Genomic DNA, 25,052 nt, shown 5'->3' on the forward strand with positions numbered 1-25,052 from the left:
CGCTCTGTGATGTCCCCACGGCTATGACACCGTCTAACTCTGTGCTTCTGACCGTGTCATCCCTGTTGTTGGGCAACATGGAGCTGTGGCCTAGGGACAATTTGAGGTTTCCAGCAGGAGGTGTGGGCTCCATGCCAATACCATGCCCTTTCTTGCACGGGACCTGCGGGGGGCCTGGAACCTGCCCCCTTTGGGTCCCCAGGGACAGCTAGCTGTGTGTGTTTCCCCAGGGTTTTACCCCCATCCTTTCTTCTTCCCCCGATCCCTAGCTTGTTCAGAACTGGGGTCCTGGCTGAGCCTCGCTCTGAGATGCTTTCCCTCGGCCCCGAGCATCCCCACCACTTGTCCCACCTGGCCTCTCTCCCTGCCTGTGTCCTCCCCTTCAGCCCCACTTTGTCTCCCGGGGTCCCTCTCTGACCTGGCCCACGGTCTTCCATCATGGGGCTCAGGTCCCTTCCCATAGCTGACCTTTAGTACTGCTGCCAGCTGCTTAGCTGGGGAACCCTGGGGGCCTGGCTGGGTGCAGCTCCTGTGTCCCCAGCATCTGGCACAGGCCTGGCCTGCGAGGCGTCAGCAAGGGTGGGTGGGATGGAGTGTGAGCCACAGCCCTTCGTCCATTCATTGCCCGTATGATCACGACAGCCTGCGCTATGCCCAGCTCAGGGCCAAGGACCTCTTCTTCCTCCCCCTCCCCCTCCCTCCCCCCTCCCCCTTCCTCCTCCCCCTCTCCCTTTCTCCTCCTCTCCCTCCTACCCCCTTCCTCCCCCTTCCTCCTTCTCTATGCCTCTCCTCCCTTTCCCTCTCCCCTCCCTCTTTCCCCCTCCCTCTCCCCTTCCCCTTCCTCTTCTCCCTCCTATCTCCCTCCTCCCCTTCTTGCCCCACCCCCTCCTTTCCCCTCCTCCTGCCCTTCCTCCTTTTTTAAGATTGTATGTTTTTTGAAAGGCAAAGTTACAAAGATAGAGGGAGAAAGAGAGAGAGAGAGAGCTCTTCCATCCATTGGTTCACTCCCTAAATGGCCACAACAGCCAGGGCTGGGCCAGGCTGAAGCCAGGAGCCAGGAGCTTCCACCACATCTCCCAGATGGGTGGCAGGGGCCCAAGCACCATCTTCTGCTGCTTTCCCAGGCACATTAGCAGGGAGCCGGATTGCAAGTGGAGCAGCTGGGACTTGAACCAGTACCCATTTGGGACACTGGCATCGTAGCAATGGCTTTACCTGCTCCACTATGGTGTAGCCTAAGCCCCAACACATTTTCATTTCAGAACAAGACAGAGGGCTAGGGGATGTCACACCTATTTATAGATAGAGAAACCAAAGCTCAAAACCCATGTACAAACTAGGGTCACACGTGAGTAAGGGGTGAACTCAGTTTCAAACCAAGTCTGATGGCTCCAAAGACTGGACCCTTCTTTTTGACACTGTCCCTGGCACATTTGCTCCTAACACAGCTCCACAGAGGTGGGCTCAGGGTAGCCGTGTCACAGATGGGGAAACCAAGGCTGCGAGCCCTAAAGGGACCCGTGCTTCCCTCTGTGTTGAGGGCCCTGACGCAAGTCACCCAAGAGGTGGCCTAGGTCTCACAGCTGTCAGCCGCCAAGCCTTGACTCAGGCCCACGTTCTGCTACTTCTCCACACACAAGGCTGCACTCCGCTTCCCTGTTCAGGGCCTGCTTCCCGGGCCAGGCCAGAAACAGACTCGGGCCTTGGAGTGGCCGGGTGCAGCAGGCCGCCGCCTGCCTCTGTGCCTTTCTTTGCCCAGGCTGTTCCCGGGCCTCCTAATTGCTAATAAATTCAGATCTGAATTCCACAGCCCAGTGCAGACGTGGTTCTTGCCTCAGTTTCCTCATCTCTGTCTCAGTCTCAGCACACAGGCCCGTGAGAGGGTTAAATGAGATGAGGTGCGGCGTGCTGAGCGCGTGCTGTGTCAGTGAAGGCTTTGCTGACACACATGTGTAAGGTCTGTGTCTTTCCCCCGGCAGCGGCAGCACAGGAGGAGCTGCAGGTGACTCAGCCTGACCGGTGGGTGTCGGTGGCAGAGGGAGACGCGGCCACTCTGCGCTGCACCATAAGCACCCTGCTGCCCGTGGGGCCCATGAAGTGGTTCAGGGGGGCTGGGCCAGACCGCAAGATGATCTACAACTTCAAGGGAGACCAAGACCCCCGAGTCACAAACGTCTCAGACACCACAAAGCGAAACAACATGGACTTTTCCATCCGCATTCGTGACATCACCCCAGCTGACGCCGGCACCTACTACTGCGTCAAGTTCCAGAAGAAGGGTGCCGATGACGAGGAGTTTAAGTCTGGAGGAGGCACGCAGGTGTCTGTGAGTGGTGAGTACGCCGCGGGCCTGCGTGCTGTCTGCTGGGCGGTGCCTCGCCCGGCCCATGACACCCTGCGTTCTGTGGGCCCCAGAACCAGCGGCCGTGCGAGCGCTCACTTTCCCAGCCTGGTTTCCTCCCCTTCCACAGATGAGGACAGTCGAGGCTGCAGGGTCTGTGCTCCTGCTCAAGGCTGCGTGGCTGGGGGACGTCTGCACCCCCTCTGCAGCCGGCCCAGGCTTTGCCCCGCAGCGGGGGACGGCCAGTGGGAGGGACTGCGTCACTGGGCAGGCCCAGGCCTTGCATGCTGCCTCCAGGGGGTGCTGCCCCTCAGGATGGCCCCCTCGTCTCTGTGCAGCAGGCTCTTGTGCCAGCATACTCTGTGCCCCCGGACACTGTCACAGTGCACTCTGCCTGCAGGCCCTTGGTCCTGACACTGAGGCCCCCCAGGTGTCCCCTGCGACAAGGTCGCAGCTCACAAGAGCTCGAACTGGACTCGGGTCTGCCCACGCCCCGTGGAGTGCTCTGTCCTCAGGAACGCCCTGGGTGTGGAGGGCAAGGGGCAAGGGGGCTGCTGGGAGCAGACCAGGGGTGTGAGGAGGGGCCGGTAGTCCCCCTCAGACTGAGGCTCCGCGGCCTGTGGCTCCCAACCCCACACCGCTTCAGTGGCCTCTGCCTCCTGAGGTGAGAAGACCCCAGCAGCTCTCAGGACTCCCCTCCTGAAGGGCAGCCTCGGAAAGGGCAGGGAAACCCGCGGGCTCCACCCCCAGGTAGGACACAGCTCCGCCCCCGTGTCTGACAGGATCAGGACTGAGCACTGGCGTTTTCCTCGGGGAGTGCGCGCCCTGTGAGCGAGCCCCCAGCAGGAACCCCCGGCTTCCCCTCTCGTCCAGGGTCTCCAGGCCGGGCACCCAGGAGGGCTTCCCGCTAGAGTTGCTTGGAGTCAACAAATCTTCCTCCAGGGCACCGGCTCCAGAGGGCCCTGGGAACGTGGCAGGTGGGGGTGGGGGGGAGGGGGAGTGAGAGAAGTGTCCAGGGGCTGCAGTGAGGGTGAGGACACAGGGCCTTGGTTTCCGTCAGCCTCAGTGTTCACATCTTTAAAATGGTGGCAGTCGGGGCACCTCTGGGAGACGCAGAAGGAAATCACGCAGCCCGGAGCAGGCACTGGGTGTCAAGGGCTGCTTCCAGGGTCTGTGATGTGGGCTTGGCCAGGGAGTGCGATCCCGGGCCAGGCCTGGCTTCCCCGCAGTCCTGTTCCCCACCTGTGAGACGGGGATGATCATAGCCCCGATGGGTTCTGCGAGACCTGCAGAGGACAAGCTCAGAGCCCCGGTCACTGGGCTTGGGACTGTCCCCGTGCGTCAGTAGTGCAGTGGCCAGGAGAGTGCGCTGTAGCCCACCTGCCCAGGCCCGCCTGGCTGTGCCCCAGCACACGGTGCTCCCCCAGGGGCCTCGGGGTCTCCCTGGCACCCTGCCCCCAGCAGGGCAGGGCTGAGCCGAGTCCTGTGAGGAGCTGAGAGTAGCGCCAGGGGCCGGGGTGCTGGATAATGGAGATTGAGGCTGCGGCCGGGCCACGTGACCTTGGATGGTCACTTCTTCTCCAAGCCCCGGATGGTCACTTCTTCTCCAAGCCCCGGATGGACACAGGGTCTGGGTGGGTTCAGGTGGCTCCTTGGAATCACCTGGGACACTGAGCAATGTCCCAGAGCCAGGCTCGGCCTGGACATTCCAACAGAACCCATCTGCTGAGGTCCTGGGCAGATGATGTCTTAATTCTACCGGAAGATGCTGAAACAGGGCCAAGGCCCCGAAGCCCAGAGCGAGCCTGAGGCCACAGAGGAGCAGTGGGGTTTTCCCTGCACAGGTGGCCCCTGGGACTGGGGTGAGAACAGCTGTGAGGGTGCGGATGCTTCAGAACAGCAGGAGCCTGGGCAGCCCTCGTGAGCCCCAGAGACCTGGTAGGACCCCTCCCACACACATCCCAGATACACTGAGCTAGATCCAGTCTCAGCATCTGAAACCTGCCTGTTTCAGCGAGGGCCCTCAGGTCCTGGCCTGCAGCCACAGACCCTCCCTCCTGCACAGCCCTCAGGTCCCTGAGGTCCACCCCTGCTATCCCCAGGCTTCCAGTGCCCGGCAGTTGCACACCCGAGACACCTGTGGTCTTGCTGGGGCTTTGCAAGCCCACTCGCCAGGCTCCTCTCCTGGGGATCATTAAGGGGAGGGGGCGCGACCTCCCTGGGTGATTTCTTCTCCTGTGCCCATTTGGGTTTTGTGACTGCTGCTGGGGCCGGATTTGAACGCTGCTAGGAGCCTTTGCTTGCGCCCAGCCTGCTGCCCGCCACCGAACACACCTGCAGGTTCAGAACCAGGAATGAGCAGGGCACCGGTGCACAGTCACGGGTGCTACTTATTCAGCACCTACTGTCTGCCAGTCTCTGACTTGCATCCCTCCTCACTCCTTCTCACTAGGGTGGTAATGTTATCTAATTTAGACAGAGATTTGGGGCTCTGAAAAGATAAGAATGGGGTTGCTAAGATCAGCCTGTGTGGGGTGGGATGGGCCCCGCCCTTTACCAGCTGTGTGCCCTTGGCCAGCCACTGCCTCCTTGAGTCTCCACGGGCACCCACCTCATGGGGCTGCTGGGCTCCCAAGACCCCCCTCACAAATGGTGATAGCCTGGGGGGATTCATTCCAGGACCCCCAAAGTTAGCAAAATCTGCAGATGCTCCGATCGTTTTGCCCGTAGCCTATGCACATCCTCCCAGAGATTTTAAATCATCTCCGGCTTACTTCTAAGCTCCATTACAATGTAATGCTATGGAAATCACTGGTATACTGTATTGTTCAGGGAATAGTGACAAGAAAAAGAAGTCTGCTTGTTTAGTACAATTTTGTTCCTGAGATCAGTTTGATCCGTAGTCAGTGGAGTCCGTAGGTGGGGAATCTCAGATCCTGAGCGTTGACTGCAGTGCCCGTTGTCCACAAAGGGACGTCTGGGCTGCTGGGGTCTTGATGACTTGATTGATCAAGTAACACCCTCTTTAAAAACAAACTTAAATGTATTTGAAAGGCTTAGTGAATGTCAGAGACAGAAGGACATCTTCCATCTGCTGGTTCACTCACCAAATAGCCTCAGTGGCCAGGTCTGTGCCAGGCCAAAGTCAGGAGTCAGGAGCTTCATCCAGGTCTCCCACGCGGGTGGCAGGGACCCAAGCACTTGGGCCATCTTCTGCTGCTTTCCCAGGCGCATTAGCAGGGAGCTGCATTGGAAGCAGAGGAGCCAGGACTCTAACTGGCGCCCTGATAGGGGACGCTGGTGGTGCAGGTGGCAGCTTAACACGCTGTGCCACAGCGCTGGCCTCAGCACCCTCTTTATGATTCAAAATATGTGATGGGTGTTGGGGAGCAGGTTGAATACTCACAGGAGCAAACACCTGTGTCCCCTGTGGCCTGACCTCTCCCACATAAAAGCTGGGTGTGATCTTAGCACTTTGGAGACCCCCGCAGGAGCTGGCTACAGGGAGGGGCTGCCCTGGCTCTTCTGCCTCGCCCCGTGTGTGCTTGCGGGAGGTGCTTCTGCCGGCTCGGGGGCTGTGCCTGCGTCTCCTGGAGCTCAGGAGCCACTGGGAAATTAACCGCCTTGGCTGTCTCGGCACTCAGTGATCTTTGTTCGCAGTCCACAGCGGGCTCCGCAGAAGACCCCTTGCCCTTCTCCCCTCTCAGGGAGGCCCTGGCACAGATTGGGCCCTGCTGGAATGTTTGTGGGAGATGCAGAGTAGACTCACTACTCCCCGGAGGGAGAGCTCTGGATAGAAGCAGACCCAGGCTCAAGGGAGAGACCCGTGACGTTTGTTTCTGTGGCGCACCTTGGGTGCCGTCTCCAAAGCCTTGGCTTCTGTAACCCTCGATGCAAGTCTGGAGGAGAAACGCCTGCCGTCCCATTTCTTAGAGGCCAGCGGGGTGTGTCAGGTCCACCTCCTGGGCCTGGTCGTCCCGGGTCCAGCTGTGAGGGCAGAGAGACTGCCCAGTGCCCCCTGCATCTGCTTCTAGAAACACTTTGTCTGAGGTTTGCAAGGTTTCCTGGGGAGGCCGCTGCTGGGAAGAGTTAGCACAGAGGAGAGGGCAGCTGTGATTCTGTTCCCGGGCAGGGCTGGAGGGAGTAGGCCTTGCAGAGGACTTGAACTCAGACTTGGGAGTGCCCCTGTGCGTGCCCTGCCTGTCACTCACTGTCTGGCCTTGGGAGACTCCGTGACCCCCTCTGTCCCCCCAGCATGATTAGAAAGATTGACGTGACGTGAGACTGCCTGTCGCCAGGTCATCATGATCCTCTTTCTTGTCTGAATGCTCCTTTTGTAGCCAAGCCCTCCACCCCGAAGGTGTCGGGGCCTGGGGCGAGGTCCACCCCGGAGCAGACAGTGGACTTCACGTGTGAGTCCCACGGCTTCTCCCCCCGCAACATCAGCCTGAAATGGTTCAAAAACGGGAACGAGCTCCCGGCCTTCCAGACCAGCGTGTACCCCGCGGGAGAAAGCGTCTCCTACAACGTCACCAGCACCGTCAAGGTGGCCCTGGCTTCCAGCGATGTGCACTCCCAGGTCATCTGCGAGGTGGCCCACATCACCCTGCAGGGAGGCTCCCCTCTCCGTGGGACTGCCAACTTGTCTGAGACCATCCGAGGTAGACGACCGCACCCCCACCCACGCCCACACCTGGCTGCCGTGCCTGCCCCTGCTGGCTTTGCTCTGGGGCCTGAGTTGCTGCCTCTAATTCCCAGCAGCCCTGCCCACTGGCCCCGTACCAGTCCACCCCAGTGGCTGGCATGCCAGTCTCTGTCCTTTGAGTGGCAGCTGCCGGGTGAAGCCTGGTTGCACGCCAAGTGCTGTGCCAGTTACTCCTCTCATTCTACCATTCCAGAATATTCTGCAGGTGCTGAGCACCTGTGTGAGCCAAGCCCCTGTCTCTGCAGTGGCCACGTTCCTCCTGCATCCAGGGTTTGGGCTTGTTGATTTCACTCGCTGCTACCCTTAGGGAGCTCCCTGTCTCGAGCACCGCCTGTGTGCTGGGCACCATGTTTAGTGATGTCACGCATGTGCAGAGTCCCCCTCCATGCTGAGTGCCTGCTGCATGCCTGGCCCTGTCGCGGGGGTGCCCTGGCCCTGGTGGTGGGAGCCGAGTTACTCGGCCCCTCCTCCAGGATCTGCCTGTCCCGCAAGCTCAGAGCTTCTGCCCTGCTGTTTCAGTTCCCCCCACTGTGGAGGTCACACAGCAGCCCATGGGGGCAGGGACCCAGGTGAACGTCACCTGCCACGTGGACAAGTTCTACCCCCGGAATGTGCAGCTGAGCTGGCTGGAGAATGGAAACGTGTCCCGGACAGAGACGGCTTGGACCCTGGTGGAGAACAAGGACGGGACCTACAACCGCACGAGCTGGCTCCTGGTGAACTCCTCCGCCCACAGGGAAGATGTGGTGCTGTCCTGCCAGGTGGAGCATGACGGGCAGCCAGCGGTCACCAGAAGCCACACCCTGCAGGTCTCTGCCCCGCCCAAGGAGCAGGGCACAGACACCAGCCTTGGTGAGGCCGCCCCTCCAGCTGGCCTGGCTCTTTTGAAATGTTATCTTAACGTAACCCCCCCTTTTTTTTTTAACGTTACAAGTAGTAGCCATGCATATTATAGCATTATCTGGACATCTGTAAACATTGAACAGGTTTTTTTTTTTTTTTTAATTTTGTTTGAAAGATTTATTTATTTTATTTTAAAGGCAGAGTTACGGAGAGGCAGAGGCAAAGAGAGTGAGGGAAAAATCTTCCATCTGTTGGTTTACTCCCCAAATGGCTTCAGTGGCTGGAGCTGAGCTAATCTGAAAGCTGGAGCCAGGAGCTTCTTCCAGGTCTCCCATGTAGGTGCAGGGGCCCAAGCACTTGAGCCATCTTCTGCTGCTTTCCTAGGCCATAGCAGAGAACTGGACCAGAAGTGGAGCAGCTGGGACTCGAACCAGCACCTATATGAGATGCTGGCACTGCATGCGGCAGCTTTACCCACAGTGCCAGCCCCTGAGTAGAATTTCAAAGTTGGCTCACTCCTCCAAATCCCATACTCCAAGGGTTATTACTGCTGTGAGTTTGGGACATGTCGATATGTCATAATGAACCTTCTGCCATCAGCAGCTGTCAAAACCAGGGGTGGGGGTGTCCATTCTGTTCCTGGGGTCCTGCCGCCTGCCCTTTCTACCTGACAGTTGTTCCTTCCTCTGTGCCTCCATGCTCTCTGTAACTTCTGCCAGCTCTCTTGGGTCCCGCTGCAGGCCTGCCCCCTGGGAGGGGGGCGGGGCACTGCTTGTAGCCATGTGCATCCTTGTACAGATCCCATGCCACGTGCCGGTAGCTCTGTGGGATACACTTCCTCGCCACAGCGAGGCCACTCTCCCAGAGAGAAAGCGGGCGTCAGGGTGTCATTTTCTCAGCCCCCCTCCCAGGCGTTATCAGCACACCTGGGTTCTTCAAGAAGTTTGTGCCATGTGGTGTTAACAGCTAAGTTTCTTTGGGCGCAAATCATTTTGAAATCCATGCATAGAGTGAGTCTTCCAAAAGTTCGTGGAAACGTAGACCATGAAAAAGCTATGCCTGGATTTCAGATAAACATATCTTTAATTCCATTTTTTTCCATCAATCTGGTGAGGTACCCTCGAATTCCTCATGCAAACATTAGCAGCCGGTTGGACTTTGCCACCGTGCCTGGCTGAGGGCTGTGCGTGGCACAACCTTGACAGTGGACTTGCAATAGACATTTCCTGCCTTCGTGCATCCTTTGTGGAGACCCTGAAGCAGCCCTCTGATGTTCTCAGTGCCTGCAGTGGGAGATGGGATGTTGGGTTTCAACTCTGTCTCTGCTGCAGGCTTGCTGTGTATCTTCAGGGGAAGTCAGTGTGTCTCTCTGGGCCTTGGCTTGCTCGGGGCTGTGTGGTAGGAGCTGAGCTTCCTGACGCCCTTGGCTCTGAGTCTGAGCTGCTGGGGGCTTTGCCTGTTGTGTTCAGCACCCATAGCTCAGGACCTGGCACATAGTAGGCACAACATAAATACTGGGAAGGACCAAAGAGGGGGTTAACTAGATAATCCTCCCAGCTATCCAATAAGGCAGAGATTGTTGTCAGCCTCAGTAACCAAAGAGGAAGCAGGCAGGGGGAGGAAGGTGCAAGGTTTGCCCAGTGTCATAGGAACAGTTCGGGCCATGGTTCCACTTTAGGATCTGTTGCCCTGGGGCAGGCCAAGCTTCTGTTTCCAACTCAGTGGTCCTGATGCAGAGCTCCTGTGCCGACTCCCAAACCCTGCACACGTGGCCCAAGTCCCAGTACAGGGCCGTGGTCAGCCCGTGTGAACTCCACAGGGTCCAGTAGCCCATGGCCAGGCACCGTTCCCCTCTGCCCCTTCCTCCCCGCCACCCCCCTTTCCTGTGCAACACCTGCTTACTCAGGTCTCAGCTGGCTGCCCGCTGTCCCTGCGGTGGCCACTCTGTGGTTTTCTCCAGGTGAGAAGGAACAGGTTTCTGGTTCCTCAGGAGGCAGATTCCTGCCCGCATCCCACGTCCCGGCTTGCTGTGGGGCTGGCAGCCGCCAACCTTTGCCATGTTGCTCCTCAGCACGGGTCATGTGCTCTTGTGGGTGATGCGGGTGGGCACGCATGTGCAGCCCCTGTGCGTGTGCAGCCCCAGCCACCAGGTGCTGGCAGTGAGTGAGGCCTGCATGGTGGTGGTCAGGAGCAGCGGGCTCTGCTGTTCTCTGTTGTTGATCTGCACGCCTGAAGCCTCTTCTCCGTGTGGTCCCCAGACCAGGCTGACAACTGGAATGTCTTTATCGTGGTGGGTGTGGTGTGCGCCCTGCTGGTGGTCCTGCTGATGGCGGCTCTCTACCTCCTCCGACTCAGACAGAAGAAAGGTGGGTGCTGCCCTCTTCCTCCTGGGAGTCCCCCCGACCCCCACCGCGGGCTGTCCTGTTCAGAGGCAGAGGCCACAGGCTGCTTGGGGCATGGGTGACTTCCAGAGACAGTGATGCCAGAGCTGGCTCCCCAGCCTCACCATGTTGGAGTCTGGATGGGTCTCCCCATCCCTGCTTGCCTCCCCAGCTCCCATCCCAACCCAAGAGGTGAAGCGGGGAGATGCTGGGCAGCACCAGGGGACCTGGAGATCCTTCCTGCCCGATTCAGGAAGAAGCAGGCTTTGCCAGGAGCCACCTGGCAAATGTCCACTGGGCTCTCCCATGTGCAGGGGAGAGGCCCGGCTCCTGGACTGGAAGCTGAGCGGGAGTGGGGATGAGATCTCTTCCTCCCTCCAGGGTGGTTGGGAGCACTCACCGAATGGATGTCAAATGTTACCAAAGGGCCTGGCACACAAGTGCTCAGTCAGTGTCCACGCCTATGAGTACTGTTTGTGAGCCCAGAAACATGAGCCCCCTGCCTGGAAGGCCTCTCACAGGAGCAAGGTGCATGGCCTCTGATTCCCCAGCAGGAGGACACTGCCTCCAACCTAGGACGGCTTCCCCTTGTGTGTGTGTGTGAGTGTGTGCATGTGTGTAGCGGGGTATTCCTGTGGCAAGGCCTCTGGCATTGAAGTCAGGCTTCCAGACCCATGTATATCCTCTACACAATGGGTTCAGCCTCCACAAGCCTGTTGGATCATCTGTAAAATGGGTTTAGCAGTATCTGTCTGGGAGGATAGTCATGAAACCCAAATTAGCTCTGGTGAAATCACAGAGCAGACCCATTCCAGGACCTCACTCATGTTGTCCCTCTTCCTTACCCTTGTGGGAGATGATTTTAACCTGGTTTTTCTGAAACTACTTTTTAACCACATGTTATACAAATACATTTTTTAAAAGATTTATTTATTTATTTGAAAGGCAGGGTTACAGAGAGGCAGAGAGAGAGAGAGAGGTCTTCCATCCCCTGGTTCATTCCCCAAGTAGCCGCAACGGCCAGAGCTGGGCCAATCCAAAGCCAGGACTCCGGAGCTTCTTCCAGGTCTCCCACCTGGGTGCAGGGGCACAAGGACTTGGGCCATCTTCTGCTGCTGTCCCAGGCCATAGCAGAGAGCGGGATTGGAAGTGGAGTATCCAGGGCTGGAACCAGCGCCCATAATGGGATGCCGGCACTGAAGGCGGTGGCTTTACCTGCTATGCTACAGTGCCAGCCCCCAAATACATGTTATATTTGAATGCAGCACACAAGCTTGTGTGCACCACAAGCCACAGCCATAGTGACAAGTGCTGGCCCCGGCTGTCTTTCTGCGGCCGACAGGGCTCACACAGGTGTGCCATGCATAGTCACATGACCCTGCTGCACCCTCCAGCTGTGCCCCCACCACCACTGGGTCTCCCTCCCTCGAGCTGGCTGGCAGGACTCTGCCCTGAGAGCCTGGCTGAGCCCTAAGCTTCTGTCTGAAGGCTGGAGGCAGGCCCACCTCTGCAGAATGCTCCAGCTGTTCTGCTCTGGAGTCCCTGGGGACACACAGGAGGGACTCCTCCCAGGGCAGGAAGCAGGTCCCTCTGGCACCAAGTGAGCTGGAGCACTTGGGACATCTGTGGAACCCCAGCCATCCTTTCCGAGGCTCAGCCCCAGGCCCCGCGCCAGGCTCCTGGAGCGTGTGAGCTGTTCGCTGTGGGTTTAGGCATCAGCACCCCAGTGTTGCAGAAGAGGACTGGGGGTCAGGAGAGCTGCAGGGATCGGGGAAGCCCATGTAGCCCTTGAGTGGGAGGTCTGTGTGCAGAGCCCAGCTCTCATGGGGATGTGACAGTGATGTGTGGTGACAGCCAGCACTCATTCAGCACCTCCCATGTGTGCACACTGCTCAGGTGCTGGCTTTGCCTGTACTAACACAGATGGTCCTCACCCCTGACCTTGAGGCGGTAAACCTAACCCCATTTTAAAGATGAGGAGACTGAGGTGTGGAAAAGTTAGTGAGTTACTCAGCACCTCAGCTGGTAAGTGGTGGGGCCAGAACTCAGAACCAGGGACTCTCTTCGGGAGCACCTGCACCCCACCTCCCTCTACCCTGACAAGACGCCCCTGGAAGAGTCTGCCCTGTGATGTGAAATGTCCTGCCTTCAGCTCTTACCACTTGCCAGCCTGGAGGTCACCAGTTTCTCTGCTGTAGAATAGGGGAGCGGGGTAGTCAGCATTCCCTCCCTGGATTACAGAAAGGACTAATGCCCCAGCACTAGCAACCTGTTGATCTCCATTCAGATGTTGGAAGGTGGACCTGGCCTTCCTAGCTGGTACCCCCCACTCACCTGTAGATCCAGGTCCGTCCTTGGGCACAGGTGCTGACGAGCAGTGTGAAGCCCTGTATTGTGGCAGCCTGAAGCCTGTTACGTACAGCGTAGAGTGGATTTGAGTGTGTGTTGCTTTTTCGCGACAGTTGCACAGAAAAGTGGGCGTCAAGTGACAAAGCACCCCAGGCTGCTCTTTGGGGTACCCCCTGTCCCAGGCGCTAAGCCTCTGAACCAGGCCAGTGCTTGCTCTCTTGGGAAGTGGTGGGATGTACATCAACGGATGCCCAGCCCACCCCTGCAAGATCTAGAAGCTCAGAGAGGGGTCGTGACCCACTCTGGGACACCCAGCAAGTGAGGAGGTGGAGGCCTGAGGGTCCTAGCTGCTCCCTGACTTCCAGCCCTGCTAGAATCTGCTCTCCATCAGGGAGGAGCCTCCACTGGGCCCTGGGCATGCTGAGGCTCTGCCACAGAGCGTGCGACTGCATGGAAGGTGCAGCTACTGCAGACTCCTGGGTGACGCCCAGAAGTGGGGCAGCAGCAGGGCCTGGCCTGGTCCCTGTAGGCTTCCTCATTGGAAGACAAGGGACCACCCCCTGGGTTCCAGGGGTCTGCTTTCTACCCTTCCTTTGCCCTCACAGAGAATCCCACAGGAGAGATGTGTTCCTGGGTAAACAACTGACCTCTGTTTCTTTTCTCTTGCAGCCAAGGGCTCCACTTCTTCGACAAGGTGGGTGCACTGCCCCTGGCCCGGGCACTGGTTGTCTGGTACCCCCATTCCCCTGAACGGCTGCGTGTCATCCACTGCCCCCGTCCCTCACGTGTGTCTGAACACTTCTGTCTCCTTCCCCTGGCCCTCTCTATGTCAGGGCCATCTTAATTCCCAAAGGGTTATAGGCACCGCAGCGTGGCTTCCTTGCTTGCTGGCCCCAAGCAGTGAGGCCCTCATCTGCTCCCATCTGGACCTTGGCAGAACCCCCTGAGTAGACACATCGTGCACGCCACCAGGCTCCTGCACCCACCTCCGAGCCGTACGCTTGGCTCTTTGCTCCCTTCAGTAAGTTTGTGTGGAGCACCGTGGCTGGGCAGCCCTGGGCATGCCGGGGTGCCAAGGAGAGGAACAGTGCCAGAGTGTGCACCTGCTCGCCTGCACTTCCTTCTGAGCTCACCGAGGGCGTTACCTTCCCCAGGGTCAGGGGCTTCCCGTGAGCCCTCCTGGGGCCCCTCGGGGGGGGTCTCTGCACCTGTCTCCTGTTATAACTCCGCCCTCTTCAGGTCCACGACCATGTCCGTCTCGTTCAAACTCCACGGCACCTGTGCCTGGAATGGGATTAGGCCCTCAGTAAAGGTTGAAATAACAAATGTATGAATGCAGGCCTAAGGGCCACCCCTAACCACTGGGGCAGTCCTTTGCCTCTTCCTTCTCTAACTCCCGGGAACTCCATCAGTGGGAGGGCTCTGTCTTTGGTTTGGTTTTGGCTGTTGTCGTTATGTTTCACCTGTCTTAGCTCCCCCACTTAGACAGTTTTCTGGAAACAAAGGGCAGGGTCAGTCATCCCTGTGACAGCAGCACAGCCCCATTGGTGGAGAACTGTGGCCCCTGTCCTCCCAGTGCCTGACTCTCATGCTTGCCAAGACCCCGTGATGAGCACTGTCCTTACTGTGTAGAGCTTGGGCTTGAGTGCATGGTGGACCCCGGGCAGGCTGGCTCAGACCCAGGGTGCCAGGCTGTACCCCTGAGGCTCTGGGTCAGGCTTTGTAGTTCTGGCAAGTTTAACAGCCAAGGCTGCTGTTTCCAAACCACGCTCCGAGAACCCCGTTCTGCACTGTTGTTACTGTCCCTGTGATGTGATTGGAGACACAGGCTCAGGGTCATCCCTGCACCCCAGCTGCAGCCCCGGTCTCTGGCACGAGCGCCAGTGCTCTTGCTGCAGCTCTGCGGCCGCCTGTGCCTCTGCTGTTGCTGTTTTCTGCTTGGGTTTTATTTTTCCGGCGTGAGTCTGCCGAGGGAGCCGTGGGATCACTCTCTCCCTTTCATGTCTCTCAGCCAAAGCGAGCGCGAGTGGTTTCCCGTGCGGCGGCTGGCCTCAGCTTCAGCTCACTGCGATCAGATGCTTCCAAGGGCCCTGGTGTGGGGAACAGCCGCGCGCCCAGCACGTGTGCAAGGCGGGGAGGCCGCCGCTTTGAGCTCAGAGGACCCTCCAGGTGGCAGGGCCGGCAGAAGGCCTGGCTCTTTCTGACTTCCTGGGCTCCAAATGCATGGGCAGTGTGTGGCCTGTCACTGTCCCAGCTCAGATGAGAGGCAACTGTGTCCCCACTCCCTTAATTGGGCGCTGGGTGCGAACGGCCGACCACGTGCTCTCTTGTCGGATGTTTGCTGCATTTATTCTTGGAATATTTAGGGACTCCTGATGCTTTCCTTTGTTCATCTTCCTTGAGCCCAGCTGAGTGCAGGGCCTTGAGCAGGGTGATTGCCAAGGGGAACAGGAAAGAAGCTAACCCTGGTCACCTGACCCTTAGGAGCCAGCGAGAGGCGCGGTCACTCATTCATTCCACAGAGGCTTTAGTGGGCCAGCCCTGTGTCAGGTGTTGTGGCTTCAGTTGTGAGTGAGGCCTTGTCCCTCCCCCTGTGGGGGAGGGTCCCCGGTCCCCGGGGGGAGGCCAGATACAGAAGAAGCTGGAAGGTTCAAGAACGATATGATGCAGGGGCTGCCAAAGCCGCTTACAGGACAAGGGGAACAGGGAGGTGGGGCAATCCGGGAAGGCTTGGCTGAGGAAGACGCACTTAGAAGGCAGCTGAAGGGTGAATAACTCCAGCAACGCTGCTATCTGGGGCAGGAGTAGACCAGACAGAGGGAAGAGCCAGTGCCAAGGGCCTGAGGCAGGGACAGTTGGACAAGGACACAGAACATAAGGAGGCCATGGCGGAGCCCAGAGAGGGAGGGGGAGAGAGGAGCAGTGGGCGGGAGCTGACCTTGCTGGGCCTCACCATTTAGGAGGGAGCCGGAATTCTCTGTGTGGTGAGGAAGGGCTGAGCTTTCTGGTGAGATAAGGTGACCCTACTCCTGCATTTCAAATGTGGGTTGTGGAGGGACAGGAATGGAGGCAGAGCGGCCAGGAGGAGCCTGGGGACCCGAGCTGGTGGGGCTGGCTGAGGCTGACCTTGTGTTGTTTGAAGTCGTGATGGAGCAGCCGTGAGTGGTCAAGGAGGAGGGCGAAGACTCATCATGACTCCCGCATCAGCCTGAGCACGGGAGAAGCAGCGGTGGTGCCAGTCACCCAGACAGGAAAAACCAGGGAAGAGACAGGCAAGACAGTGCGTACCTGGTTACAGTTGGAAATGCTGTTCTGAAAGGGGAGCCCGGTGTTCTGAGAGTGGCGTCTGGGCTCTCAGCAAGGAAGGTTTCCCCAGGAAATAACCGTTTAAATTAGGAGCAGAGAGGGGCCTGGGCAGTGGTGCAGCAGGTAAAGCTACCACCTGCGACGCTGGCATCCCATGTGGGTGTCGGTTCATGTCCCGGCTGCTCCACTTCCAATCCAGCTCCCTGCTAATGTCCTGGGAAAGCAGTGGAGGATGGCCCAAGTGTGTGGGCCCCTGCACCCATGTGGGAGACTTGGAAGTAGCTCCTGGCTCCTGGTTTTGGCCTGACCCAGTCCTGGCCATTGCAGCCATCTGGAGAGTGAACCAGCAGGTGTAAGATTCTCATTTTCTCTCTCTCTGTCTCTCTGTCTCTCTGTCTCTCTATAATTCTTTCAAAATAAATAAATAAATAAATCTTTAAGGTCAGAGCAGAGGGAAGAGACAGAGTGCAGAAGACAAAGAGGCAGGGAGGGCCGAGTGTGCAAAGGCCCTGGGGGCAGTCTGACTGGCACTCATTCCAAGTCACTTTTTGAGCACCTCTACCCAATGTGGTACTGCCTGGCAGACAGACAGCAGCATGAACCACAGAGGAGAATGTGCAAGGAGGTCTGAGATGTCACGCAGGGCAGCCCACCCAGCCCTGCGCTGTCCGAGAAGCCTTCCCGAGGAGCTGACATCATAGTTGGGTCTTGCAGGTTGTGCAGAAGTTAACCAAGGGAAGACGCACTGCCGGGGGTCATGGAGGGCTGTCGTGGAGGCCTGAAGTGTGGAGCATGGGGCAGCCCTTGGGGAACATCAGATGGGGGGGTCATCTGGTCACAGGCCAGACCCTCGTGCCTTCTGAGCAGGGTGATGATAGGACTTGAAGCAGACAGGCTGTGGGGAGACTCTGGCAGGGTTGTGGATGGCACTGTGGAGTCTCCCAGACCCACCCCCAAGCCTGGAGGGCTGCTGCAAGGCCCCAAGGGCCCGTCGCACCCCAAAACTCCCTCTGAGCCAAGCCCTGGTGCCAGACCTGTTAACAACCCTGTGACAAGTGCCGCTGCTCATTCCTGACCTCACCCAGGCTCATGTCCCACAGTCACCCGCTTCAGAATTTACGCAACTCCTGCCTAACCGGTCACCCTGGTTTGCTCATCACCTTGACCGTGAGCTTCCACGGAGCCAAGCCACAGCCTCCGAGCACAGAATCAAGTGCATGAACAGTTTCTTTGATTAACCAAGATGTCTTGGCTTTTCTCCTTTCTTGTTTTTTTTTTTTTTAAATTTTTAAAGATTTACTTATTTATTTGAAAGGCAGAATGACAGAGGGAGAGAGAGAGGTCTTCCATCCACTGGTTCACTCCCCAAATGGTTGCAACAGCCAGGCCTGGCCTAAGCTGAAGCCAGGAGCCAGGAGCTTCATTTGGGTCTCCCACATGGGTGTAGGGACCCAGCTACTTGGTCCATCCTCCACTGCTTTCCCAGGCCATTAGCAGGGAGCTGGATGGGAAGTGGAGAAGCCTGGACTAGAATCAGTGTGGGATGCCAGTGTCACAAATGGTGGCTTAACCCACTGCACCACAATGCTGGTCCTGTCTCCTTTCTTTTTTTAGTGACAACACATAGATTTTTATAATGTAGGACATTTGGAGAACATGGAAAACCAAAAGGTAGCAAAATCCCCCATGAAGACCATGACTGTTAGCATTTTGCTGGTTCCTTCCGGTGTTATCCATACATTTTGCATCATTGGCATCACCCCACAGAGAATGCCACTTGTCCCACTTATCATTTTAAATGTAATCATTTGTAATTTTTTAAAAATCTCATAAATTTTAAAAATCTTTATCTGTGGGTGTATCCCAATTTCCTGAGCCGGCCCCAGCTGGCAGCGCTGGGATGCGGCCCTCCCTCCCCCATCCCGCTGGAGACAGCCTCTGGACAACAGGCTTCTCCTCTGCTTCTTCTCCTCCCCAGTTCCAGGTCAGACAAGGAAAGCCCTTGGAGCCCTTGACTTTGACCCGCATAGTGACCCAGACTCCCGGGTGCTCTCATCACCGCTTCCCCAGCTCCCCTCCTCACCCAGTGTTATTTCAAAAGATCATCCCAGGTCCCTGTAAAGACAGTGCCTTGTCTAAAATCCCTCTGTGGTGAGATTGACCTCGTTGTCCAAACAGTTTGACAGGCGCTTGTATTTCTGTTGTGAGGCATTCATCCGCGTCCTCTAGGAAGTGGAGCCCAAGTGTTATTCTTATCAATTTGCATGAGCGCTCGAGATAGGGAGGGTATTTTTATCTCTGTGTCTCTTTCCTTTTTAGGTTGCATGAGCCCGAGAAGAACGCCAGAGAAATAACCCAGGTACAGTCCTTGGTGAGACACCCCTCCTGGGAAACTCGGTGGCGTGATGTCCTGCCATCAGCTGGTGCTGCACATCCGGTTCTAAATTAAGACACAGTCCCCAGGGCAGCAGAGTGGGGTTGGTGGAGGAGTCTAGGATTTCTCCTGCCCCTGTGTCCTCTGCCTGTCCCTGCCCTCCGCTCCAGCCTCAGGGTCTGTGGCAGTGTCCTTGACTCAGTACCAACCATCACACAACTCCAGGGGGCACCCTTCCCGTTCCCAGCGTGGCTTGTAGGAATGATGCCCTGGAGTCAGACTGCAGTCTCCCTTAGTGGGGATTGTGCCTTCCTGCCTCCAGGCACTTGCCCAGGCTAGCCCCTCCACTAGCACCACCGTACCTGGCTCACCCCTACCTCCTTGTGTCCCTGCTCTGAGTTAGAACAGCCCAGCCCAGCCTGCCGGGCGGGGCCTCTTTAGCCTTTACTAAGGGAAGTCCCTACAGCATCATTAACCTCTTCAGCTGGCTGTTTCTCCTTCACATGGCGTGGGCCGAGCAGATCTTGCAGGGGTGTGGTTGGCCTGACACTCAGACCTCGGATGCAGAGGGCGCCTTGCCTCTTGTAAAGAAACAGGCCCTGCTCTGAACCTGGCATCCAGACAGCACTGGCTGTCCTTGGCATTTGCCTTGCAATTGTCATTGTTTCCACTGGGCTGAAAGCGGGGAGCTGGTGAGAGGTCCCTGTGGGTACTTGAAGGTGTCTGTGGGTGTGTGCAGGCATCTGTAGGCTGCAACATCTTGCTTGCTTGCTCTCCTGACCCACTGCAGCACCCCCAGTGGCCCTGGGCATAAGCCTGGGTCATAATTAGGACAAACAAGACAGCTTCTAGTCCTGGCAGAGGTAGGCCTTCTCCCTGGTTATTTGACCTGTGGACTTCCTTCTGGAACCTTCTGGGGAAAGGGTGATGGTGAGAAGAGTTGCTCACTGAAATCTGTAAAAATCCACCTTCAGCAGAGACCTGCTGAGCACCACTAAGCTCCAGGGCCTAGGCAGCAAGCAGGAGAGGTACAACCTATTCCTGGGGGACTGGTGGCCTTGGTCCTCGTGTCCCAGTGCCAGGTGTCAGTCCCCGCCAGGGAGGCCCCGTGCTCTGTCCACGGCACTTCCCAGACAGGAGTTTGTGCACGCGTGCCGGACTCAGGAGGGCGGGGCCAGGCAGGAAGACCGCAGCTGGAGAGGCGACTAGGCTTTGGGAGATGTTGACTGACACATGTCGTCTGCTCAGGTCTCAGTTTCTTCACCTGTAAAGTGGGGTCAGTGCTTCTCCCAGGCAGGGCTGTGGTAAGGCCTGGGTGAGTGTGGGGTGCAGTTACTAGCTTGTGACAACTAGGAGGTGGCGCCACCGCACACATGCCAGGTGCAGAAGCAGCTTCCAGGGGGCTCTTGCAGGTGACACGGTTAACAGGGACATTCCAGGGTTTGCTACGTGGTCAGGGCTGCTAATGGCTACTGAATACAGCGTGGTCCGTGCCAGGCCCTGCTCTCAGTGTTCTGACTGGGTCTTCTCATTTGATCCTCAGAGCAGCCCTGGTGATAGGTACTGTCATTATCCCCACTTGACTGGTGGGGAGACAGAGACCCAGAGAGGTTAAATGAACTGCCCAAAAGCTCTCAGAGAACCCATGATCACCCCCTGCTGACCAGTGGTCTCAGTCTCCCATGGAGAGTAGGTGGTCCCTATTCTGTCTCCTCAAGCCCCACATTCACCTTGAATGAGGCTGAAATGGTTGCCTGCCTTTTTTCATTCCTTCCTTCCTTGTACCTATCCATCCATCCATCCATTCATCCATCCACACATAAATCCACTCATCTATCCATACATGCATTCATTCAATATCCACTCATCCATCCATCCATCTTCATCTATCCACACATCCATCCACCTACCCATCCATCCCATCCACCTGCCCACCCGTTCATCCACTCAACATGGATCCATCCATACTCACATCCATCTACTATCCCTCCCTCCCTCCCTCCATCCAACATGGATCCAGCGGCTTCTAGGCCAGCTTTGGTTTCTGCATCATAACAAGAGCACAGTGAATATTTGTTGAATAAATGAGTAACTGGGAGATCAGCCTCTGAGTATGCAGCCAGCAGGAGTGCGGGCTGGGCCAGGTCTCAGGATGAAGAGATGCTTGAGCCGAAATCGACCAAGATTGGGAATACATCCAAGGAGCAGGAGGGGGCAGGCGCTCTGGACAGAGGGACAAACGCAGGAAAGAGAGACAAGAACTGCAGGTGCCTGTGGCTGGGAGGAGGGAGAAGGTGACCACAGGGGTGTTTCCAGGGTGTGTGAGGAGGAAAGCAGAGTGGAAGAAGTGAGGCTGGAGGCAGGAAATATTTGATGCAAAGAGAGGGAGCCTGAGTTGGGGCCAAACCTGTAGTGGCCAGGAGGAGACCAACATCAAGGCTTGGCGCCTGGTTGATGGTGAGGGCCCTCTCTTTCAGATCCAAGATAGCAATGACATCAATGACATCACGTACGCAGACCTCAACCTGCCCAAGGGGAAGAAGGCTGCCCCACGGGCTGCCGAGCCCAACAACCACACAGAGTACGCCAGCATTCAGATTGGTCCTCCGCCTGCCACTGAGGACACCCTCACCTACGCCGACCTGGACATGGTGCATCTCAACCGCGCCCCCAAGCAGCCAACCCCCAAGCCCGAGCCATCCTTCTCTGAGTACGCCAGCGTCCAGGTGCAGAGGAAGTGAATGGGACTTCCGTCCGCTCGAGGGCCTGTCCCCGAGAGCTTTCTTGTCCCGCATGGAGCAGCTGTGATGGGGACATCCAGCCCAGTTCCCAGAGGCAAGGCCCTGGGACCCAGGGCCAGGGTGGCTCCTCTGTCCCCAGCCCCCTTGGCTCTCCAACACGTCCGGGGCTGCCACGGCCCCACTCCTGGCCACACACCTGGAGGCTGGTGTTGCTGAACCAGCCAGGAAACTGACCAGAGCTGCCTGGAGCCCACGCACTCTGGTGCCTCCGTCCACCCAGCGTTTGGGTCTGAGTCATGGGTGAGGACCCTGGACTGCCTCCTGCGTCTTGGGAAGCCTGATCTTCCAGGGTGAGGAAGACGAAACCCCACTTCCCACCGCCACCACCCCCAGCGGGGGGCTCTGGGGAAATCTTTCCCTTTAGATCACACGGCCCCACCCATGGAGAGGCTGGAACGAGACTTGGTGAGGTTGCTGCCAACACACCTGGCTCCCCTGGGTCCCTGGGCTGCTGAGCCACATGCCCTGGGGGGAGGAGGGGACCCTTGAGGATCACCCCAGCCCCCTAAAGGACCTCAAGACAAAACCCCCCTCTTCCTGGGGCTCCTCCTCACCTCCTTGGGGACCCGTGGTCCCACCCCTCCTCTCTAGACCCGAGCTTGCTCCTGCCAGCTAGCACTAACTCAGCAACATCTCGCTAGGGACGCCTGTAAATTACTGAGAAATGTGAAACGTGCAATTTTGAACCTGAGCTGTTAGAAAACTTGATCTGTGCTGTTTCGTTTTGGTTTTTTTTTTTTTTTTCCTTTCTTTCTTAAAACAGGAGCAGCGTTCTCTTGGCTCTTTGTCATGTGCTGAAGTCCATGGTTGGGTCTTGTGAAGTCTGAGGTGTAACCGTTTGTTGTCCTGGAAGGGTTTTCTGACAGCAGAGAAACGGAGCACCTCCCAAGCGCCAGAGCCCCGGGCAGCAGGCGGAAGCGCTGGCGTGGCTGCTCCGTGGACTTGGCCGTGACCGGGCCGAGCCACGTGGCTGGTGCTGCTGCCTTCTGTGGCCCCACTGTGGTCAATCCAGTCGGCCCAGAGGGTGTCCAGACCACCTCTGTGACGGTGCAGTCTTGGCCAGAGCTGTTGCCCCAGTCTGTTCCCCTGTGGAGAGGGGAGAGGGACATTGCTGCCCTCCTGGCCATCTCTCACATGCACTTTAGGGACACAGGCTGGCTGGCTGCCCCCTCCCCCAGCACCTTCCCTTTACTGCTCTCCGAGTGGATTCCTAAAGGCGGAATCTTCCATGTCTGCTCTCAAACCCTGTAGGGATCAAACTGGAGTAGATCCTGGCCACCCCCAGGACGGTGCTGCTGAGAGCCGGGGCCGAGCCATGTCCAAGGAGGTGGGGCAGAGGCCACGCCCTCTCACCTACTGGCCCTGCCCATTGGGTGTAAGGCCTGGCTGGGCCCAGAGCACGCAGTGTTGGCCCCGTTCATTCGGTCTTAGATGCTAAGGTTCACAGCCGCTGCAGTGGGATGCCCAGGATTCTGGGCTCAGGCTGTCAGAGCGAGAAGCCGAAGCTGCCCTGTCCGCTCCTGCAGGTGCTACGGGTGGCGCACAGCACAGACCCAGCTCATGGGGGAGGCGGGGGTGGTCTGGTGTGTGCCGAGCCGACAGGTCATGTGGGCAACTTCTGCTCACACAGGCCAGAGCTTGGTGGCCTCAAGTAGCCACGGGGGCCCAGGCACCTGCTTAGGCCATTTCCAGCCTCCACAGAGTTGGCTGTTTAAACTGTCTTCTTCCTCCTTCCTGCCTATAGACAGCACACAGGTGTACACACGCAGACAGGATTTTCTGGGAATGTTTTCTTGGTGCCATTTTCATTTTGTATAATTTTAATTTTCGGAAGAGGAAGGAAGGGAAGGAGGTCGAGGAAGACGGATGGCCATAGCTTCCGCCTAGCAGCCTGGCCGTGCCCCACACCTTGTGTATGGAACCCCAGGAAAAGGAAGAGACTGGAAGAGCGCTGCGGAAGAAGCGTGGTTTTGGGAGTTTATTTTGAGACCGCTGGGAAGGAAACAGGCCCCGTTTTGTATATAGTTGCAACTTAAACTTTTTGGCTTGCAAAATATTTTTGTAATAAAGATTTCTGGGTAACAGGGACCCGTTCGGGTGTGCAGCGTCATTCTTGTTGTGTGTCTGGAGGCTTCCTTGGCGTCTGGCTGCCCACACCTATCCCCTGAGACCCTGGGAAAAGAGCAGATGTGGCCCCAGGGCTGGGACCTGTCTCAGTATGGGGTCCCCTCCTCTAGGTGTTTATGGTAGTAAAACTTTGGTTTCCCCCACTTCAGAGGGAGTTGATGCAAACATCCAGGCAAACAGCCAAGTTTGGATCCGGCTCTGCCACTCTGTGGCTGTGGGAATGCGGGCCCCTCCTCTGCATGGTGGAACAGCACCGCCCCCTGGTGCAGTCCCTGTGGACCCTCGGCCCCATGCTTGGCACGTGGCAGGCTCTCAGTGAGCCGGGGGGGCTCCCCTTCCTGCTCTCACCCTGCACAGCTGGCCCTGGAGGCGCCTCACCCTCCTGGAGCCCCACTTCCCTCCTCCACCGAGTGCTCATCCCTGCTGGATGAGTATGTCAAGTGCTGGTGACAGTAGGTGCTCAATAAATGTGAGTGCCCTGCCCCTTCTCCAGGAGCGTCTTCCTAGTATTGACAGTTATGTAATCATGTTCATGTCCCCATAGCTTTTCTTAGTATCTGTGCATCAGCACTTGACATGGACTGACTGTGTTAAACTTTAGAACCTGATGTGGTCAGTAATGTTGACCCCATTTAACAAACAAGGCACAGAGAAGTGGTGTGACTTACACGGGGTCACACAGCCAATGAGTGATGTTGCTGACACTCGAACTCGCTGTCTGACTTGGGTGCCTGATGCCCACCTGGTGAGCTAATGGTCCACACACCATGCACAGAGCACCAGCTGCGAAGTCAACAGCAAGAGCCAGGGCAGGTGACAAGCCAAGTGCTTTATTGACTCATTGCCTTCATTAACTCATCCTCCCAGCCATCATGAGAAGTCTGAGCTCTGATTCTGCATGGTTTACAGAGGAGCAAGCAGAAACGGAGAAGTTGTGTCCCCAGTGTCCTGTGACAGAACCAGGGTTTGAAACCAGGAAGTCTGCCTGTCCTTCCTGCCTCGTTTACTTTTCCCAACTACTGGAGGGCAGTGGTTGTGCCCATTTTGCAGAGAAGGAAAGTTGAGGCTCAGGAAGCACATAGGACATAGCCTAGTCTCACCCAGCAAATCCTCAGTCAGGTTGGCCGGGGCTCGGTTTAGATGCACAAGGCCAGGGAACCGCCTTTGCCCTCGGCCTGGTGCACGTGGTCAGAGGCCTCTGAGCCAAGGAGCCTCCTCTTGGAGCACAAGGCTGTGACGGAGCCCTCGGCCTGAGGGAAGCTGCGAAGTCTGAGTGCACGTGCAGGGCTGGGGTTGCTGTAGGCTGTGTGGGCCGGGCAGTGCCTTCTGCATTCTGGGAAAGTGGGGGCTGACGGACTGGACTTCGTGTCCAGCCGAGGAGATGCGGGGTGCATTTATCAGCACCTGGGCCTCACCTCACAGCCCGGATCTCCAGGGCTGGAGGTCGGCAGGCACAATGGAAGAAGGTGGGAGCCAAGAGGCCCTTGGGCTGTGTGCCAGGGAATCAAGGGCAACCTTGATCGGGCACCTCCTTGAAGTGTCCCCTGTGCAGGGGACAGTGAGCCTGCCCCCCCTCCACGAGGGCAGCCCAGGGGACAGTGAGCCTGCCCCCCCTCCACGAGGACAGCCCAGGGGACAGTGAGCCTGCCCCCCCCACTAATTCAGCCCAGAGGCCCACCCACTTCCCCGGGAGTGTCAGGACGTCTCCCTTCCTGGCCCCTCCTGGCCCCCGGCTTCCAATGCCCAGCCATCACAGCCCCTGTGGCTTCTAGTACATTCCCAACAGGCAGGATTTGCTTGAGGTTCATTTGCCTTTTTGCAGGGC

The 25,052-nt window shown here is 57.6% G+C and overlaps 1 protein-coding gene across 9 annotated transcripts in view; it reads left to right on the forward strand.

Annotated features, from left to right (window-relative positions):
• The window catches only part of LOC100351485 (tyrosine-protein phosphatase non-receptor type substrate 1), a 41,225-nt gene extending 18,037 nt beyond the window's left edge, over positions 1 to 23,188 (forward strand). For 2 of the 9 annotated variants that reach the window (XM_051845170.3, XM_089308144.1), the window contains exons 3-9: positions 1,980 to 2,333; positions 6,682 to 7,002; positions 7,566 to 7,898; positions 10,148 to 10,255; positions 13,289 to 13,313; positions 18,245 to 18,296; positions 20,777 to 23,188. In XM_051845170.3, the coding sequence (XP_051701130.3) occupies positions 1,980 to 2,333; positions 6,682 to 7,002; positions 7,566 to 7,898; positions 10,148 to 10,255; positions 13,289 to 13,313; positions 18,245 to 18,296; positions 20,777 to 21,040 (1,457 nt within the window). In that variant the 3' untranslated portion in view covers positions 21,041 to 23,188. Of the gene's footprint in view, positions 1 to 1,975; positions 2,334 to 6,681; positions 7,003 to 7,565; positions 7,899 to 10,147; positions 10,256 to 13,288; positions 13,314 to 18,244; positions 18,297 to 20,776 lie in introns of all 9 variants that reach the window. The other 7 variants (XM_089308143.1, XM_089308146.1, XM_070051998.2 and 4 more) reach the window with 6 other exon arrangements.
• Positions 23,189 to 25,052: the final 1,864 nt, after the last annotated feature.

The sequence above is a fragment of the Oryctolagus cuniculus genome, chromosome 11 (assembly GCF_051225735.1).
Source record: "Oryctolagus cuniculus isolate XC-2025 breed Fujian yellow rabbit chromosome 11, ASM5122573v1, whole genome shotgun sequence".
Taxonomy (NCBI): Eukaryota; Metazoa; Chordata; class Mammalia; order Lagomorpha; family Leporidae; genus Oryctolagus; species Oryctolagus cuniculus.